At 22.7% G+C, this 19,756-nt stretch overlaps 2 protein-coding genes across 3 annotated transcripts; one reads left to right on the forward strand and one right to left on the reverse strand.

Annotated features, from left to right (window-relative positions):
• Window positions 1-30: 30 nt before the first annotated feature.
• LOC128956932 (pancreatic triacylglycerol lipase-like) lies at window positions 31-3,614 on the reverse strand. Its single transcript, XM_054302642.1, has 6 exons — window positions 3,448-3,614; window positions 2,893-3,360; window positions 2,015-2,077; window positions 1,674-1,872; window positions 729-1,163; window positions 31-430 (listed from the first exon to the last, which is right to left on the reverse strand). Exons 1-6 carry the CDS (start codon window positions 3,553-3,555, stop codon window positions 126-128), a joined length of 1,578 nt encoding a protein of 525 aa, XP_054158617.1. The 5' UTR covers window positions 3,556-3,614; the 3' UTR covers window positions 31-125.
• An 8,009-nt stretch (window positions 3,615-11,623) lies between these two features.
• Window positions 11,624-18,961, forward strand: LOC128956877 (uncharacterized). 2 transcript variants are annotated; one of them, XM_054302591.1, is made up of 10 exons: window positions 11,624-11,643; window positions 11,957-12,046; window positions 15,841-16,059; window positions 16,150-16,277; window positions 16,609-17,011; window positions 17,698-17,831; window positions 17,928-18,062; window positions 18,149-18,302; window positions 18,374-18,510; window positions 18,808-18,961. In XM_054302591.1, exons 2-10 carry the CDS (start codon window positions 12,010-12,012, stop codon window positions 18,910-18,912), a joined length of 1,452 nt encoding a protein of 483 aa, XP_054158566.1. In that variant the 5' UTR covers window positions 11,624-11,643; window positions 11,957-12,009; the 3' UTR covers window positions 18,913-18,961. The 2 variants fall into 2 exon arrangements, with proteins under 2 accessions (XP_054158566.1, XP_054158565.1); XM_054302590.1 differs by lacking the exon at window positions 11,624-11,643 and adding an exon at window positions 11,789-11,806.
• Window positions 18,962-19,756: the final 795 nt, after the last annotated feature.

Here is a 19,756-nt window from a genome sequence, read left to right on the forward strand (position 1 = left end):
TAATACATACATGTGTTCACCCCCCCCCCCTAAAAAACACAACTAACCTATAGCAAACTGATAGCTACCCCTACACTACCTGTCCATTTAAAAATATACAGTACTTAACACCTATACTACTACTACTACTGTACATACATGTGTCCATCGCTGTTAATCAATTCAATTTTGTCGACCATCCAGTTATCTTTGCCACTGTATATCCAGCCCTTATACTTTGTATAGGTTAGTACAACATTGGTAACATTGTGTATGTTAGGATGGGCTACAACCAGACCCTGGATAAACCCGGTATCTTTGATTTCGTCGGCTTCGTTGGTCAACATAAACGTTTCGTTGTTACCGTCTTTGGCCATAAACTGTATTTCCAGTTTACCCCATGTGCTCACCTGACCGGTGCCGCTGATCACACGTATTTTGAACTGATTGGCTGTATATGTGTGTGTGTATAGTAAGGACAGTTAGCATAAGTTATACATTATATAATTTACACATAGAGTACATACAGTATATACTCATACAGTACATACAGTATATACACATACAGTACATACACACATACAGTACATACACACATACAGTACATACAGACATACAGTACATACACACATACAGTACATACACACATACAGTACATACACACATACAGTACATACACGCATACAGTACATACACACATACAGTACATACACGCATACAGCACCTACACATACACAGTGGACACTTACCGCAAAACGGTTCATTTTCGCGTGTAACCAAATACATGTTGCCCCTACCCGAGGACTGGTGGGCAAAATAGCCCATATTTGAGCACTGTATACCATCCTTACCGCACTGGAAACAGTCGCCCCTCAGATAATTTTCATAACTATCGCAAGCAAATGCCCGAAACTGACATGTTTTGATAATAGAGTCGATAAAGAACCGGAAGGCTCGGCGATGATTGCATAGGCTGTTCCATTTGCCGTAGATTATGTCGGACAGGGCGCCCATAAATACCGAATTACAGCCGACCTGGACTCGGCCACCATTAGGATAGAAGTCGACATGACCTAACGGTGCAAACGAGCCGAGACCACCCCTGAGAAAACTGTCGCCATTAGAGTGTATGACGTCGACAAATGTGGCGTCGGTCGGGTCCAGTCGGACACGAGGCGGGTATCCTTTAAATTAATTTTTAAAAAACATTTATATTTATTATTATTATTTATTTGTATGTGTGATGTGTATGTATGTATGTAAGTGTGTGTGTATATGTTTGTGTGTGTGTATGTGTGTGTGTGTGTATTATTGTATTTATTTAATATCTTTACATATAACTTAACATTTTTAAACAATTGATTGATTAATTATTATATATCTATTAGTACATATATAACTTTATAAATTAATTTATTAAATAAAATAGACAATATATTTTTAAAAAAATAAATTTATATATATGATATTTATATATTATTTTTAAGCGTATTTAAAAAATAAATTTAAAAATATTTAATGACTGTATATATAAATATAAATAAAAAAAATACATGTATATATCTGTAAATATCTATTTTAAAATCATATATATTATTACTGTATTTAAAATATTTAAATTTTTAATATGATTTTGTTTTGTTTTATTTGTGTGTGTGTGTGTGTGTGTGTTTGGCATCGATATATATATATACCTTCAAATAACGGTGCGGCCGGATCCAGGCCCGTAATACGGCTAATATTGCTGATTTCCATACCGGTAAACCCGGCTACGTGTGCGCCCAATGAAAACCCAATCAGATGATAGTCCTCGGGTTTGCAACCCTTATTAAAGTTAATCATACGTATCAACAGTGCTATCTGTTTGCCGATTAGCTGTGTATTAGCTGCTGCCTGTAATATACCAGTTGATCACCCGATCCGATCCGATACAAACCAAACCAACCGATAAAATAAATAAATTTTAATTAATAAAAATATATATATTTAATTATTTTTTTAAATTATTTACAAAAATAAATATTGATTGACCTACCTGTACATAATTGGGTAACTGTGCACCGTTTTCCCAGTCGACTACAATTAAATTGAAATCATCCTATTAGATGGGGAGGGGAGAGGAACAGGAGGGAAAAGAGAGGAAATAAATTTTATTGTTTTTTAATTAATTAATTAAATAAATAATTGAATTAAATTAAATTAAATAATAATTATTATTATTATTAGCTTTTATTAAATTAATTAAAATTCAATGATAATTATCTAATTGATTTACAGTATAATAATATATATATAACAAACTGTAATAATATATATATATATACAGTATATTGTATATTAGATGTAAATAAATAATAATTTTTTTATATATATTTACAGTATTACAAGTTTAGTATATCAATTAGGAAAAAAAAAATATTTTTTTAGTATTTTTTAAAAAAAATTTCAATTAAATTAATAAGTTATCGTAAAATATGTATAAATTTTTTTTAAGATAAAATTTTATACACTTTAGTATCACACATACACACACACTTATAAACACACATACATCACACATACATAAACACACACACACACACACACACACTTACAAACACATACTCACACACACACATTTACATACACACATACACACACACACACACATACATACACACATACATAAACACATATACACTTACAAACACACACACACACACATTTACATACACACACTTACAAACACACACACTTACAAACACACACACTTACAAACACACATACACATACATATATATTTATACATACATACAAACACACATACACACACACATACACACATATATACAACACATATACACACTCACTCACACACACACACACCTGTCATATAAACACAATGTTAATCAAACCAAATCAATCAATACATACCATAAACAGAAACGCTTCGGTCATCTGTAAAACCCACGGCCGGCGACCACTCGACCCGAACCCGTGAATAATAATCTTAATCGGATTGCTTGCGTTGAAACTGGATTTCGCCAGTGATGTACTGTTTTCGTAGTCCAACCGCTCGCCATCTACGGCCGTCTTACGGGTATACAGTGTAAACGTTGTGGCAATTGTTTCGGGACTGGCCGGCAGTGTATCCAAATAATCAAACGGTCCCTCATCGCGAAAACAGCCAAAATTTTTATAGCATACCATCTCTTCGTCCCGTCGGCGGCGCCGATGACGTCTCAGCGACCGATTGGTACGATTGGTTGGTTTATTAGCCGAGGCTGCGGAGGCCGCGGCCATAGCCGCGGCTGCCGATGACGACTCTTCCGTACGTTTCCGATGACGGGCTTTCTTGCTGTCACTCCATTTGGCCAGTGATGTAGCTATTGTTGACCAAACCTATTGTTTAGAAACACAGGCACAGGTATGTCAGTCAAGTATATATACTGTATATATATTATGTATAATAATAATAATAATAATTACCAAAAAATCGCTGACATCTAAATCATAATCCCTTTCCAATTGTTTTTTATTATTATCAGTATTACTACTACTACTACCTGTGCTACTAATACTACTACTACTACTCATGATATCGTATATATCATTATTATCATTATTATTTAGCACGTGTTTTTGCGCGTGTTTTTTGTTGTTGTTGTTGCTATTTGTTGTTGACTGTTGCGCGTGTGCTTGATTAAAAATTATTGCTGTTTGTTAATAAAAAAAAATTGTAAATTATAATTGTAATTTTTATTTAAAAAAAATCTATATATATATATAATTAATTTAATTAATTAAAATTATTTTTATATAACAATGATTAGTTATAATAGTTTTTTTTACTATAAATATATAGTAATAATTATAATAATAATAATAATAATTGCAATTTACAGGTGATTAACTGTCAATATATTTTTTGTTGTTGTTGTTGATTATATTGTAGATACCTGTATATATTGAATATACTGTATATTATTTTATTTTTATTTTTTTATTTTTTTGAGATACCGGTAAATATAATATAATTTTTTTTTTAATTGAATGAGTGCTAACTCATGGGAAACCCCTTATATTAATAAAAAATTGTTAGATTATAGACAACTGTCTCATATATATATATATACACTATATATACGGTATACTACTAATGGATTTGATATTATTATATGATTTATACAAACAATCAAAATATATATATTAAATAAATTGTGCGGAAGTATGGCTTTTAGTATTAATTTTTTTTTCTTTATTATTATTATTATTATTGTTATTATTATAATTAAATAAATTATTTGTTATGTGTTTGTGTGTCTGATGACCGAAAAATAAAAGGTTAGACTATTTAGACTTTTTTGTTTGATTTTTTTTTTTGTGTATTAAATTTGATTTTTTTTGTATAAATAATAATAATAATAATAATATAATTATTTGTTAAGATCTCAGACAACATAAATCAAAAATCATGTTTTTTTTGTATTTAATTTTTTTTGTATATACTCTATATTTTTAAATAATAAAATAACAGTATTTAACAAATTGTTATTATTAATGATTTATATAATTAAAACCAATTTTTTTAATTCCTAAATTTAGCTTAAAATAATAATAATAATAGTGAAAACATATTTTAAAAATTATGTTTATATTTATTTTAAAAAAATAATATATATATATATCAATGTCATTACAAAATTTATTATTATTAGTAATATTAATATTACTATATAATTATATTGATAGTGAATGTTATGTATTTATTTATATATATTGTTGTATTATATATATAATTATATTATATATAAACTATATTTTGTAACCTAAATAATAATAAAAATAATAACAGTAAAATTTATACAAACAAATAACTAAACAAAAAAATTTTAAATATAGTTTTCACACACAAAATATTAATCGCAAAAATTATATAATTTTTTTATAGTTAAGAAAATCAAAAGTCTATTAATATTAATATATATATAATAATAATAATAATTTTTTTCCAGTATATTATTATTATTATTTATTTATTTATTATTAATAGGTATATACTGTATATTTACTACATGTGTTGCACACATACTGTATACAAGTCCTCTCTCTCTCTCTCTCTCTCTCTCTCTTATAACTAATATATCCTAATATCTAATAATATTGTTGCATAACTGGAGCTTAAAATTTTTGTTATTGTTGTTTAAAAAAGTTTTAAAATAACTTATCTTAACTTATATATATCATATATATACAGTATATATATATACAGTATATACAGTACTATAATATAACTTAATTTATAATAATAGTAATAATAATAAAATAAATGGTAAAGTAAAAGTGATAATTGAAAATAATGTGTTTTTAATAACAATAATAATAATATAGTTTAATATACTGTATATATGTAATGATATTTTAATTGAATAGTTAAAATTATTACACACACACAAAACAACTTTCAATGACATTATAAAAATAAAAAATATTAATAGTATATAATTTATTTATTGCTATATTATTATTATTATTATTATTATTAAATTTATAATAATATATATTTATAAAGAGAGAAATAAAAGTGTATGTTATATATCTATATTTAATTATATAAATATAACAAATTTATATATATTTATATACCTGTATATATATAGCAAATAAAATAATTTATATCATCAGAGAGTGAGAGAGAGAGAGAGAGAGAGAGAGAGAGAGAGAGAGAGAGAGAGAGAGAGAGAGAGAGTTAAAACTAAATTATTTTACTCTCAAAAAAATAATATTAAATTTAGGTTATTGTGTCCCTAAACTCACTTTTTAATAGTAATTTTTATTTATTTTTTTAAAAATATTTATTTATATATATATAGTTTAAGGATTGCATATTTTAATGTAATAATAATAATATATTTTTAAAATATAGTATAGATTTTTATTTTTTTTTTAAAGTACTTTAAATAATAATAACTATATATTAAATATAATAAACACTTGACATCTCTTTTATTATTATTTTTATTATTATTATTACTGTATTTTTCTACAGTCAATGAAAACAAATAGATATTTATTAATACATTTATATAACTATATTATTATTATTGTATTATTACTGTATTTTTCTGTTATTATTTAATAAGTATTTATAAATAATTTATTTTTTTTTGCTTTTTTTTGTTTGAAAAAAATATTACTCTTATATGTTATGTTTGTTATGTTATGTGTTTTCCCAATGATTTTACTATTTTATTATTATTATTATTATTTGTTTCTTACAGTGCATTGAACTTTAAGTTTTTTAAGAGATATTTACCGAAATATATATATATATATATAAAATCTTTTATTATTTCAATAATAATATAATCGTAATAATAATAATAATACAATGACTTTTCAATAACATATATTTTATAATATCATTAGTATTATTATTATTATTATTATTATTGTATTATATTATATAATATATATTTTTTATTATTGATATTCTGATTGTAATAATTGTAAATAAATTTTTATTTTTAATTTAAAATATTAATAATAAAAATAATAAAAACAAAACTATATGTTTAAAATATTATTATTTTTTTTAAATAATTAAAATTAATGTAAATATTTCGTTATTATTATTATTATTATTATTATTATTATTTTACGAAAACAATTGTTACGGATTTAAACTTATTATTATTATATATATATTGTTTTATTTTATTTTTAAAATTTTTTTATCATAATTATAATTATCATATATTTTAGATATTAATTTATTAGCGTATATCCTGTTTATAAAAAATTATATATATTTATATATAAACTAATGATAATTATTATAGAAATTTAAAATAATTAACTCATTATTTCATTGAGAGAAAAAAAATAAATTTTATTTTAGTTATAATTATATTTGATATAATATATCATTTTTTTCAATCTATATATATATATATATATATCTTATAGATATTAAATGACATACAAATAAATGATTTATTTTATTTTGATAAAAAATAAATTATCTAGGAATTTGATTTTTGAACTAGACACTTTTTTTATGTTTATCTATTTATTTATTTATTTAATTAATTAATAGATTTACTAATTTTGTGTGTGTGTGTGTGAACTATTAAACTTTATACTGTATTTAGTAGACCACTAAAAAATACATATATATATATATATATATATATATATATATATTTTATCTAATTTGAAGTTATAATAAAAATTTATAATAATTTATTTAACTATAATTTATTAATCAAACTTACAAAAAAAAATTTAATTAAATAATAAATATAATTATTGTAATGCATATAAAATTTTATCAATCAATCAATTTATACACTTTATAAATATTTTAATTAATTGCAAAAATGAAAATTTTTACTAAATTTAAATAAATAATTAATAAATAAAATGCTTACCTATTATTATTAATAATAATAATAAATAAATAAATAGATGATTATAATACATGATTATATGGACATATATTTTACAATAATAAATAATTGATGATATTGATGATGATGATAATAATAATAATGATAATTAATCCAAAATAATAATTATGATGATGATGATAAAAAAAATAAAATTATGTAAAAATAACAAAATTAAAACAAATAGTTACAAAAAAAAATAATAATCAAAAAAAAAATCACAGATATATATATAGCGATTGTGTTTATTGTTGTTAAAAATAATAACTATTTTTTAAAAAAAAATAATATATAATTTAACAATAATAGCAATAATAATAATAAAAAGTTACTTTTTATTTTTACTATTTTTGTTTTCACCACAAACTTGAAATAATAAATAATTTTTTTTAAATGAAAAATTGAAGTTTATATGTGTATATAAAAACTGTTTGTATTTATATTTATTATTATTATTATTATATGTATTTTTAGCACATATTTTCAGTATTAATCTAATAAAACAAATTTATTTTTATTATTTAATTTATTATTATTTTTTTCAAATTTCCTATTATTATGTGTTGTTGAGTGTTGACTCAAAAAAAAAATATTTATATATATTTAAAAATACTATAATAAAATCAAAATCAAAATATTTTTATTAAAATAACAACAAAACATAACAAACAAACATAAAATTAGTTCATTTGATACACTATTTTATTAATTTATTAATTAATTAATTAAATGCTATAAAACATTGTAATAATAATAATAACAATAATAGCATTTTAATGTCACTATTAAATTATTTAATAGAAAAATCATTTTCATTATTAAAAATATTGTTTTTTATTTTTAATAAAAATTTATTAACACTTGTCACATAAACTATTTTTTTTGAAACTATTTTATTTAAAAAAAAATTTTTATTTGTAAATTAAAATCACATCAAATCTATAGCACATTATTATATCAATAGTATCATATGATAATAAAAAATTATATTAAATATATTTATCAACAAAAATTTTTAAAAAATTTTTTTATTAAATATATATCACATGATTTAAATTGTACTCAAATTGTTGGCAAAACTTTTTATTTATTTATTTTTTTGTTGAATTTACTATTTTATTAAATTTATTTAATATTTTAGTAATATTTATTAGTTGTGAATATTATAAATGTAAAAATTATTTTCTGAAAAAAATATTTACATAAATTAAATAAATTAATTTTTTTCAACAACAAAATTAAAATATAGAGATTTACTTATAGATAAGTTTTAAAGTTTCAAACATTTTTTAAACAATTGAATTAAACATTTTTTGTTAGTTAGTTGTTATACAATACAAATAGTTTTAGTTTAACAGATTAGATATGTATTACATTATTATTATTATTATTATTATTATTTATTAGGAGGAGCTGAGCACTGGTAGCCAGTCGTCTATCTCAATGATATATCTAACTATTACTACTACTACTACTAACTAAGTTAGAGTACATTATGAACTCCCATATCATCAAATAGTTAAAGGAAAAAATAAAATTATATTTTTTATTTAGAAAAAACATACAATTTTTTGTTTGTTGTTTATTAGTTTAATTGTATCAAAATAATAATAATAATAATAATAATAATAATATATAAGTTATTATATATGAATGAATGACTTATATATATATATATACTGTTATATCTTTATTACTTTATACTGTATTTCATGAATTGAATGCAATCTTTTATATTGAATCAATTGAGTGAATGTATGAATGAAATAAAAAACATTATGACAGTAGCTATGTGTGTGTGTGTTTGTGTGTGTGTGTGTGTGTGTGTGTGTGTGTGTATGTGTGTATGTGTGTGTGTGTGTGTGTGTGAGTGTGTGTATGTATGTAAGTGTGTGTATATGTATGTGTCTATATATGTGTATGTACAGTATGTATGTGTGTGTGTGTGTGTGTGTATGTGTGTATGTATGTGTGTATATGTATGTGTGTGTGTGTATGTGTGTATGTATATGTTTATGTATGTGTCTATATATGTGTGTGTATGTGTATACGGCACTCAACTATAATGTCAAGCACTGGCAAATTTGTTAGGTAAGTGCAATGGTTTAAGGTATGACCCAAAAAAATATATATACTGTATATACATATTATTGTTATTTGATGTAAATAACAGTAACACACACTTGTATATGTATAAACTGAGAGGTTTACCACATAATTGTGTTTATTTTATTGTTATATATATTGTATATATATATAGTGAAAATTGTATTTTTTTTAAAAAAATAAATTATTGTAAATTATGTATTGATTTATTATAAATTATTTTAACAACTTGTTTGTTAGCAATTAATTTTATGGCTTTTATGGTTAATTAAAAAACAATTTTTTTAAAAATATTGTTAAATAGATGAAACTAAATGAATTTTATTTTATTTTATTTATTTTTTTTGAATTACTTAACTAATAGTTTTTATTTTCATTAAATACTATTTTAATGTAAATAAAATGATATTTATTATAAAATAAAAAATTGCTCAAATATTTTACAAATTAAAATAAAACTATAATATAATACTATAAATCAAATCAAATATAACATATATAATAGAAAAATAATAATACAATTTAATTATTTAATTTAATTTGTTTTATAGATTTGTTTATTATTGTAACACAAATATATTGTATATATAATTATTGTAATAATTAGATTTAATTATAAAATTTATATAAAAAAAATATTAAATAAATGTCAAAATAAATGCTTACAAAAAATAAATTAGTTTTATTATTATATAAATAAAAAATTAACTATTTGTCTACCATCTATAGTTTAAAAATGATATTATTATTATTTTATTTTACTATAAGTATACAATACTAGTTAAATGGTTAAAATAAAAATTAAAATAATTTTTTATTAAATCTATAAAAAAAATTACTTAATATTAGTTTTGTCTAAAATAAATATATATTTTTAATTGTAGATATTTTAATTTTAATAGTTTTTAGGTTTTATATTTTTAAACAAAATAATAATAATAATTTAAATGACCTTGTAAATTTGTTATTGACACTATTTTTATGTTATTTAATTTTTATTTTTTAAAATTGATTAATTACATTAGTCATATAATATTTTTTATAAATACTATACAATAGTATATATATGATAATAAATAATACAAATATTTATTATTATAAATTTTATTTATTTTACATAACAGTATTAATTGTTGTCTATTTATTATTTAGTAACTTATTATATCATATATATGGTGTTTTAATATTTATAAAATACTAAAATTATATTATGTTTTACAATAATATTTTTATTTAGTAGTTATTTTTAAATTCTATAAAATATATATATATATTTAACTAAATATTAAATTTAAATTAACATTATATATTGTGTATGTGTCAAAAAATATTACAAAATTTATGTTATTACTAATTATATTATGTTTTTTTTAAATAAATAATTACATTGGTAAGTTTATCTATAAGTATAATTTTTAACTATAAGTATATATATATATTAATTATACGGTAATTTTAAAAAATATTTTTTAAAACTATAATATAAATAGTTGAAATTGTTTATAAATAATTATAATTATAATAATATTATAACCATTAGTTGCTAAGTAAATATTATCAGTAATATTTATTATAAAATATATCTAAAATTTGTAGTATACAGTAAAATCAAGTTAATCTATAGTTAAATTTTTATTAAATAATATTAATTTTTTTTAAAAAAAACATTAGTAATTTTACACACACTTAAATTAATTTTTTAAAAATTAAATAATATAAATAAATATTATAAATTTTTAGCTAATTAAAATTAGTGTTATAATTAATAATAATTATTATATACTAAATAAACTATGTTTTATTGTAATATTAATTAATTTTTTTATTATTATTTATATTCAAAAAAATAATAATCTACTAATAAATATAGATATATATATATATTTATTTACATTAAAATAAATTTTTTGATATGATAATGTTATCAATGTTACCCATATATACAGTATATATATATATATATATGTATAATAAATCTATGATAATATTAATACTGATACTAGAGGTTACAAAGTTTAATAATTATTATTATTATTAATATATAGTTAAAGTTATACACCATTTAATTTAAACCCTAGTATTTACTCTATAGTACAGTATATACAGTATACTATTATTGTGTGCACAGGTAGATATATTTTTGCATGTATTTCCCCCCATTTAATACTTTATTACTATATTAAAATCATAGTATGGATTAATCATTGATAGGAAATATACCCTCCAAAAAAAAATTTATTGATATAAATAAAGACAACTAACTATATATATATGACAACAATTTTTTTTCGGTACACTTAAAATCTGAAACATTATTAATATATAAATTATTATTATTATTAAAACATTTATAAATTTAATTCATTAGTTTATTTAATTGTGTTTAAAAATTATTTGATTGAAATAGTTTTATAATTGTTTTATATATTTTTTTTTAATAGTGATATCAAATTGATTTTTTTATTTATTAAAAAAAATATATTAATACTTTCTAATGGCACCTAATAATTGTGATTTAGACAAACCTAATGGTAAGTTAATTATTATTATTATTATTATAACTATTATATACTGTTATATATATTTTTTAGTTTAATATACCGGTAATAAACAGTTAAAATTTATTGTAAAAATAATAACAATAATAATACAATTAATGATTATTACTACTACTATTAGATATAATTTTTTTTTATTTCCTTATTATATAATTTGAGATAAATATCTAACTATTTATTATTATTATTATTATTATATCATATATTTTATATAAAATTTATTTATTTATTTTTATTTAAAATAATATTTAATAAAATAAGTAAAAGTGTGTATGTTTGAAGTTTAAGGTAAATTATAATTAAATAATTTTAATTTAATACAAATTTATTTAATTTAATACAAATTTATTTAATTATATAGAAATTTTTAAACATAATTTTGACTAAATTTATTTTTATATAAATTAAATAAATAACTAAAAATAAATTTTATAATTTAAATGCATTACATTTATTACATTTTTATTTAACGGATAATTTGCTTATCAATAATAATAATCATAATAATAATAATTATTATTATTATGTACTCAAATCAAAGATTATTATTAGTAAATGATTTTTATTATTAAAAATTACACATTTTTAAGTGTTTTAAATATTTAGTAAATAAATAAAAAACTTGAGTTAATTTTAAGTTATTATTATTAATAACTATTAATAAATGCCTTATTTGCTGAATATATTCACAAAAAAAATTTTTAAGTAATAATTACTGTATTAATAAATTTATTTATTATTTTTTTTTTGATAACATATCAAACTTAAAATCAAATCGAGAGTTAAATCATATATATATATATAAAAAAAATTATTTAAAAACTTATAAATGCTATAATTAAATGTCAATATCTATGTGTCTATCTATATGTATGTATGTATGTATGTATCTATAAGTGGACAGGTAGCTATAAATTTTTTTAAAAATATATATAACGGTTCCACATAATAATAATAATAATTTTATTAGTAATGTTATTACATTGTGTGTATATGAATATTAAATTTTGTATCCATTAGTTTATCCATATTTTTATCGCACCGTTAGTCTACTTGTACTGTATATACACTGTATATATATATATAAAGTATGCCCAGTGGTGGTGCCGGTGCCCATCATAAAAGTGTGATGATCTAAATAACTGTACAAAAAAAAATAATAGTTTTAAACCAAATTTAATATAATTTGAAAAACATAGGGGAAAGTTAGCTATTTATAGACACACACATAGAAATACTTCAAAATAAACAAAATTTTTGGTTACTTTATTAAATTGTAACAACACTTGTATTTTTACAATAATATTATATTATTTACTGTATTTGAAAGTGTAGTAGAAATTAATTATAAATTTATAAAAGTGTATCAAAAAAAATTGTTTACACTATACCTAAAAGTTTAAGTCTAAGTGTATGTATGTATGTGTGTGTGTGTGTATGTATGTGTATGTATGTGTATGTATGTGTGTAAGTATGTATGTGTGTATTAGTGTGTGTGTGTGTGTGTGTGTGTGTGTGTGTGTGTAACTCTCACCTAAATATTTTTTGAAAATCATAATTATACACTTAAAATAATAATAATAAAATTTTATGAAAATAAAAGGGTCACTGGTGTGTGAACACAGGGATTATCTCTCTCTCTCTCTCTCTCTCTCTTTCAATAGACAGCAATAAGCTATTAGTAGCACAGGTATCTCTCTCTCTCTCTCTCTCTCTCTCTCTCTCTCTCTCTCTCTCTCTCTCTCTCTCTCTCACATAAATCGAGACAGAGAGAACCGGTATGTTAAGGATAGGGAGGTATAGAGAGAGAGAGAGAGAGAGAGAGAGAGAGAGAGAGAGAGAGAGAGAGAGAGAGAGAGAGAGAGAGAGAGAGAGAGAGAGAGAGAGAGAGAGAGAGAGTAGTATTTTTAACAAATTTATATACACTAATAAATATATCTATATTTATATATATATATACCTGTATTAGTAGTGAAACTTGTTTTTTCCGGCGACAACAACACAACAAAAAATGTATCCAAAAAATATAATGTGAGAAATAATTTATATTTATAACTGTATAATACTGTGTATATATTTATACAAACATTTTGTATTATTTAGTTATATATATATGACATCACAAAACAACAATTTATGTTTAAGTTTAAGCAATTTATTTTATTTCTAAATCATGTTATCGTATTATTATTATTAACTGTATATAAAATATTATATAATATAATATAATAATATGATAATAATAAAACAGTGTATTTATTATATTATGATATATATATATAAACAGTTTTAAATAGTTTAGTAGTCTATAACTTATATGTATATAACTGTTATATAAAAATGTGTTTTTAAGCCATAAAACTGAATATTAAAATTATTTATAAAAAAAAAGTTTTTTTTAACTATAATACTACTTATAATAATAATAATAATAATAATAGTTTAGTATTTAATATTTTATTTTATTTTTTTCCGATATGTATTAGTGATTAAAAAAATAAAATTAGTTTCAAAGTATTATGGATTACACCTAAAAAAAATAAATAAATTGTTTATTTGTTTGTATTGTTTTTCACATTTGTTTTGTTTAAAGTTTTTATTTATTTATTTATTTATTAATAATAAGTGAAATCAATAATCAATTCACACATTTGATTAATAATTATTTATTTATATTAATTAAAAACTTCAATGTCATCATCCAATCTACTCATCAATTAATTATTATTATTAATTTAATTTAAATAATTTTTAATTAATTAATAATATCTACAATATTATTATTATTATCGTCTCATTTAATAATTTTTAATAAATTTTATTTCAACATTTCATCTAAATATTACTATTATTATTATTTTAAAATAAGTTATAACTGTATTATACCATTAAAAACATAAGTAAAATTAAATTTTATTAATAATATAATTAAATTGTGATAAATGTGTCCTAAATTTATTTATTAATATATATATATATATATATTGTCTTATGTTTTCACAGATAATTAAATTGTTTTATTTTATAATTATTATGAAATTGATTTGTGATTTTTGAAACAAAAAAATAATTGTCTGTAAAAAATATATTTATTTTTTTTGACAGATATTTACTATAAGTATTATTATTATTATTACTTTAATTGTGATTATGTTATGTAATAAATACTTTTATACTATTGAATACAAATAAATGTAAGATATTTTTGTTTTAACAGCAAAAATATATTTTGCAATATTTTTTGATTGAAAATAACTATTATTTTTGTTGTTATTTATTATTTTAGTTGTTTTGTTAAGAAAAAAATTATTTTTTAGTTATTTTGTATTAGTTTTGCTGTAATATAATAATAATAAAATAAATGTTATTTTTAAAATAAATGACATACAAAAAAGTTAATACTAAATATTATTATTATTGTTAAAATTAATTTATGATTTTAAATCAAATTTATTTTTTAGTCATAGTATTAGTAATAAATTTTATTAAAATTTATTTATATTATTTCAAAACTATCTATCATTGTTTTAACTATAAAAATAAATAAATATTTATATACTTATTATATTTATTTCAAACCATATTTGCTATAAATTTTTTTTTATTATTATAAACAAGTAGTGTATAAAATAAGCAAAAAAAAATAATAATTAAATATAAAAATATTTTTAAACATTTATTTATTTACATTATTATTATTATTAAAATAATATCTATTAATAATTCAATAAAAATTATTTAATTTTTTTTTAATTATAAAACATAAGATTTGAAAATGAGATCATCAGTCGTCGTCAGTCAACAACATCGGGAGTTAACCAATGGTCGACTACCAGTGCTCTCGACGACTACCACTACTATAGTTGATCCACTGTTCAGGGATTGGCTGCCGAAACTGTTGGCCGAAAAACGGCATTTAGTAGATGTCATCAAAAGTGTCTACCAGTGGAATATTACCCGCAATGGCCAAGTTATAGCTATTTGGTGTCGGTATCTGCCTATAGACAACCCCCTCCCTAACCCCAACCCCAACCTCCTATTGATTTGAGTATTATTGTTTTGTTTGGGACACACAGGTTTGGACCTAAAATCGGGTACCGGTTCCATATACGAGGGTCCGGCCAAATCAAAACCCGATTGTACCATAACTATTGATGAACAGGACTCGCTCGGGATGTTTAACGGTAGCTTAGATCCGGCTAAAGTAAGTCTAGGTCTACTAACTAACTATCTAATCTATCTAACTGTCCACCTCACCCAACCTCCCATCACTGTCCTACGTCTATCTACTAACTATCTAATCTATCTAACTGTCAACCACCCCACCCGCCCAACCCCCATCACTGTCCTATGTCTATCTACTAACTATATAATCTATCTAACTATCCAACCCCTCACTGTCCTATGTCTATCTACTTACTGTCCACCACCCACCCACCCAACCCCCCCCCCTCATTGTCCTATGTCTACCTACCCACCATTAAATAACTAACTGTTTTTTTTTAATTTCGGGGGACAACCAACCAACCAACCAGGCGTTTGTTAGTCGCAAACTGAAAATCAATGGCAACCTGGCCTCGGCCCACAAGTTTCAACAATTTTGGTCCGAGGAGGTCCAGTCGGGCAATATCAGGGACATCAACGATCGTATGATGCTTGCGGCTGGTAGTGGTGGCAGTGGTGGTGGGATGTCGGCACCTATACCTACACCGCAATCATCATCGGCATCAGCTTCGGGTGAAAGTTCGTTGCAATCGTTACTATCGTCCAAAGATGACTCCGAACTGATGGCCAGTATACCAGTTGATGGTCTTAAAAGTGATATTGTATTCAATACTATGCAACAGAGACTGATACAGGAGCCCGAACTGGTCGGTGCATTCAAATTTCTTATACAATTTAATATAACCAAAAATGGCAAACCTGTGGCCGTATGGAGTAAGTCATGCACTTTACCTACCAGTGCTTTCTCTCTATTTCTCTCTCCATCTGTCTCTCTCTCTCTTTCTCTATCTGTCTCTCTATCTGTCTCTCTCTCTCTCTCTATCTGTCTCTCTCTCTCTCTCTCTCTATCTGTCTCTCTCTATCTGTCTCTCTCTCTCTCTATCTGTCTCTCTCTTTCTCTCTCTCTGTCTCTCTCTATCTCTCTCTTTCTCTCTCTTTCTCTCTCCATCTGTCTCTCTATCTCTCTCTCTCTCTCTCTCTCTCTCTCTCTCTCTTTCTTTCTCTCTCTGTCTCTCTCTCTATCTCTCTCCATCTGTCTCTCTCTCTCTTTCTCTCTCTCTTTCTCTCTCTTTCTCTCTATCTCTCTCTTTCTCTCTCCATCTGTCTCTCTATCTATCTCTCTCTCTCTCTCTCTCTCTCTCTCTCTCTATCTGTCTCTCTCTTTCTCTCTCTCTCTCTGTCTCTCTCTCTCTATCTCTCTCTTTCTCTCTCTTTCTCTCTCTGTCTCTCTCTATCTGTCTCTCTCTTTCTCTCTCTCTCTGTCTCTCTCTATCTCTCTCTTTCTCTCTCTTTCTCTCTCTTTCTCTCTCTTTCTCTCTCTTTCTCTCTCTTACTTATCTCAAAAAAAATATTATCGATAATTGTTTTATCTAAAAATAAATTTTTTATTTAATCAATAGCTGTCGACACTAAAGCACCGGGCGGTCAAGTCTATCGCCAATTGCCGCGCAATGGCCAACGACCCGACGCTACCGTTACTGTTGACGATGAAAACTATGTGAAGATATTGTTTGGCAAATTGAATCCCCAACGTGTTAGTAGTAGTCGTAGTAGTAGTAGTTTCTAGCACCTACCTACCTAACTACCTGTCCATTTTGGCTAATTAACTGTTTTCTTAAATATTTGATAGGCATTTATGACTGGGAAAGTTGTCTGCAAAGGCAATATACTGTTGCTGCAAAAGTTGGACCAATTTTGGACACAAGTCCAGGGCCAGCGTAAAGATCCCGAATTGCCCATGGTCAAAGATATATTGCTCAATCATGTTAGTCTATAAAGGGAGGGGTGGGCTGGGGGTTGACCTATGATTATAATTTATTTATATATATATATATATATTTACTTAATTAGCCATTAAAACCGGGACTCCGTAGCGAAGTAGTCATCTTTGATTTGATTCAAAAGCTGGTCCGTCAGCCAAATCTCATGGCCGACGGGTGTGTCGTCAGGATTGACATTACCGCCGATAATGACCGACAGTCTCTAGAAGTGGTCTCAAAGTGGAGTTAGTTTTTTTTAAATTTTTATTTTAGTAAAATGTTATTTTTTTATTATTATTTTTGTTTATTGATTTAGGACTGGTATGGGTTTCGGGTCAGCCGTTAGGTACGATCGAGAGGGCCGATAACGATACGGCAGCCGCTGGCCATCGGCTAGTTGTCGGCGACCAGGATTTTGTTCGCCTTAACTATAATATACTCAAACTTGAAGATGTAATTAATTATATTAATTGCTAATTATTATTATTATTACTAAATTATTATTATTATTACTAAATTATTATTATTGGATACTATTTTAGTATTCAATAATAATAATAATAATTAATAATTATTATAATGATTAGTAATTTTGATATTATTATTATTAATAATAATAATATTCTAATATTTTTAAAAAATAATTTTTTATAAATAATTATAACTTAAATTTAGTAAATTAGTTGTTATTTTAGTTGTTTATTTTAATTTATAAATATTATATGATTTTTTAAAATTTTTATTTTTTAGGGCATAGCCTCCGGTCGGGTCCAATATCTCGGGGACAGTGCGGCCACTATTGTGCCTAAACTAAGCAAACTGTTTGCAACGTCAAGATTAGTGTCAAAGTTATAAAATAATATGTTAATAATTATTATTATTTTTATTATTGTATAAAAAAAATAATTACAACAACAACAACAAAAATATATGGTTTTTATTTAGATTTTTATTGAAAAACTTTAAAAATTAATGTTTTACTTATTATTATTATTATTATTATTATCAATATTTCCAAAGTCATACAATCATTAATTTTCAAGTCAATGTTTTTTTTTATAATTAATAATATTTTATTTTATTATTATTTTTGTCTACAATTATTATAATTATTATCTAAATGTTATATTTATATTTTCCAGATAATAATATCGATATTATAATATTAGAAATTTTTAATATTAAATTGATTTTTTAAAAAAAAATAAATTTTGTTTTTAATAATTATCAGAAAATCTCATATATTAGAAAAAATTGAATAAATGATATTTTTATTTAAAAAAAAATAATTTTTAATTATTAGAAAATAAAATTAATTATCAAAACTATACACTACTAACTATTAACAATATATTGTTTATAAAAAATATATTTAATATATAATTATCAATATTTTAAAATTATAATTATCTTAAAATTTATAAAAAAAATAGTTATATATTTATAAAAAAAATTATATATTTTATAGTTTACTTTTTAATTGATAATTTTGAATCAGACATGCGCTACATGTTTCGGGTTTAATATTATTACTATTAATAGTCATACTATGAGGACATACATAATTACTGGCCAACTGTTCCCGTAATAGTAGGTATTGTTTGTCACCACTACCACTACCACCACCACCACCATCAGCACCGTCAACACTGGGCTCAGGTATCACTTCAATAGCATTGATTCTACCGTATCTCTGGAT

The sequence above is a fragment of the Oppia nitens genome, unplaced genomic scaffold (genome assembly GCF_028296485.1).
Source record: "Oppia nitens isolate AA-2021 unplaced genomic scaffold, nextdenovo-longstitch-racon4-pilon3 scaffold33_pilon_pilon_pilon, whole genome shotgun sequence".
Taxonomy (NCBI): domain Eukaryota; kingdom Metazoa; phylum Arthropoda; class Arachnida; order Sarcoptiformes; family Oppiidae; genus Oppia; species Oppia nitens.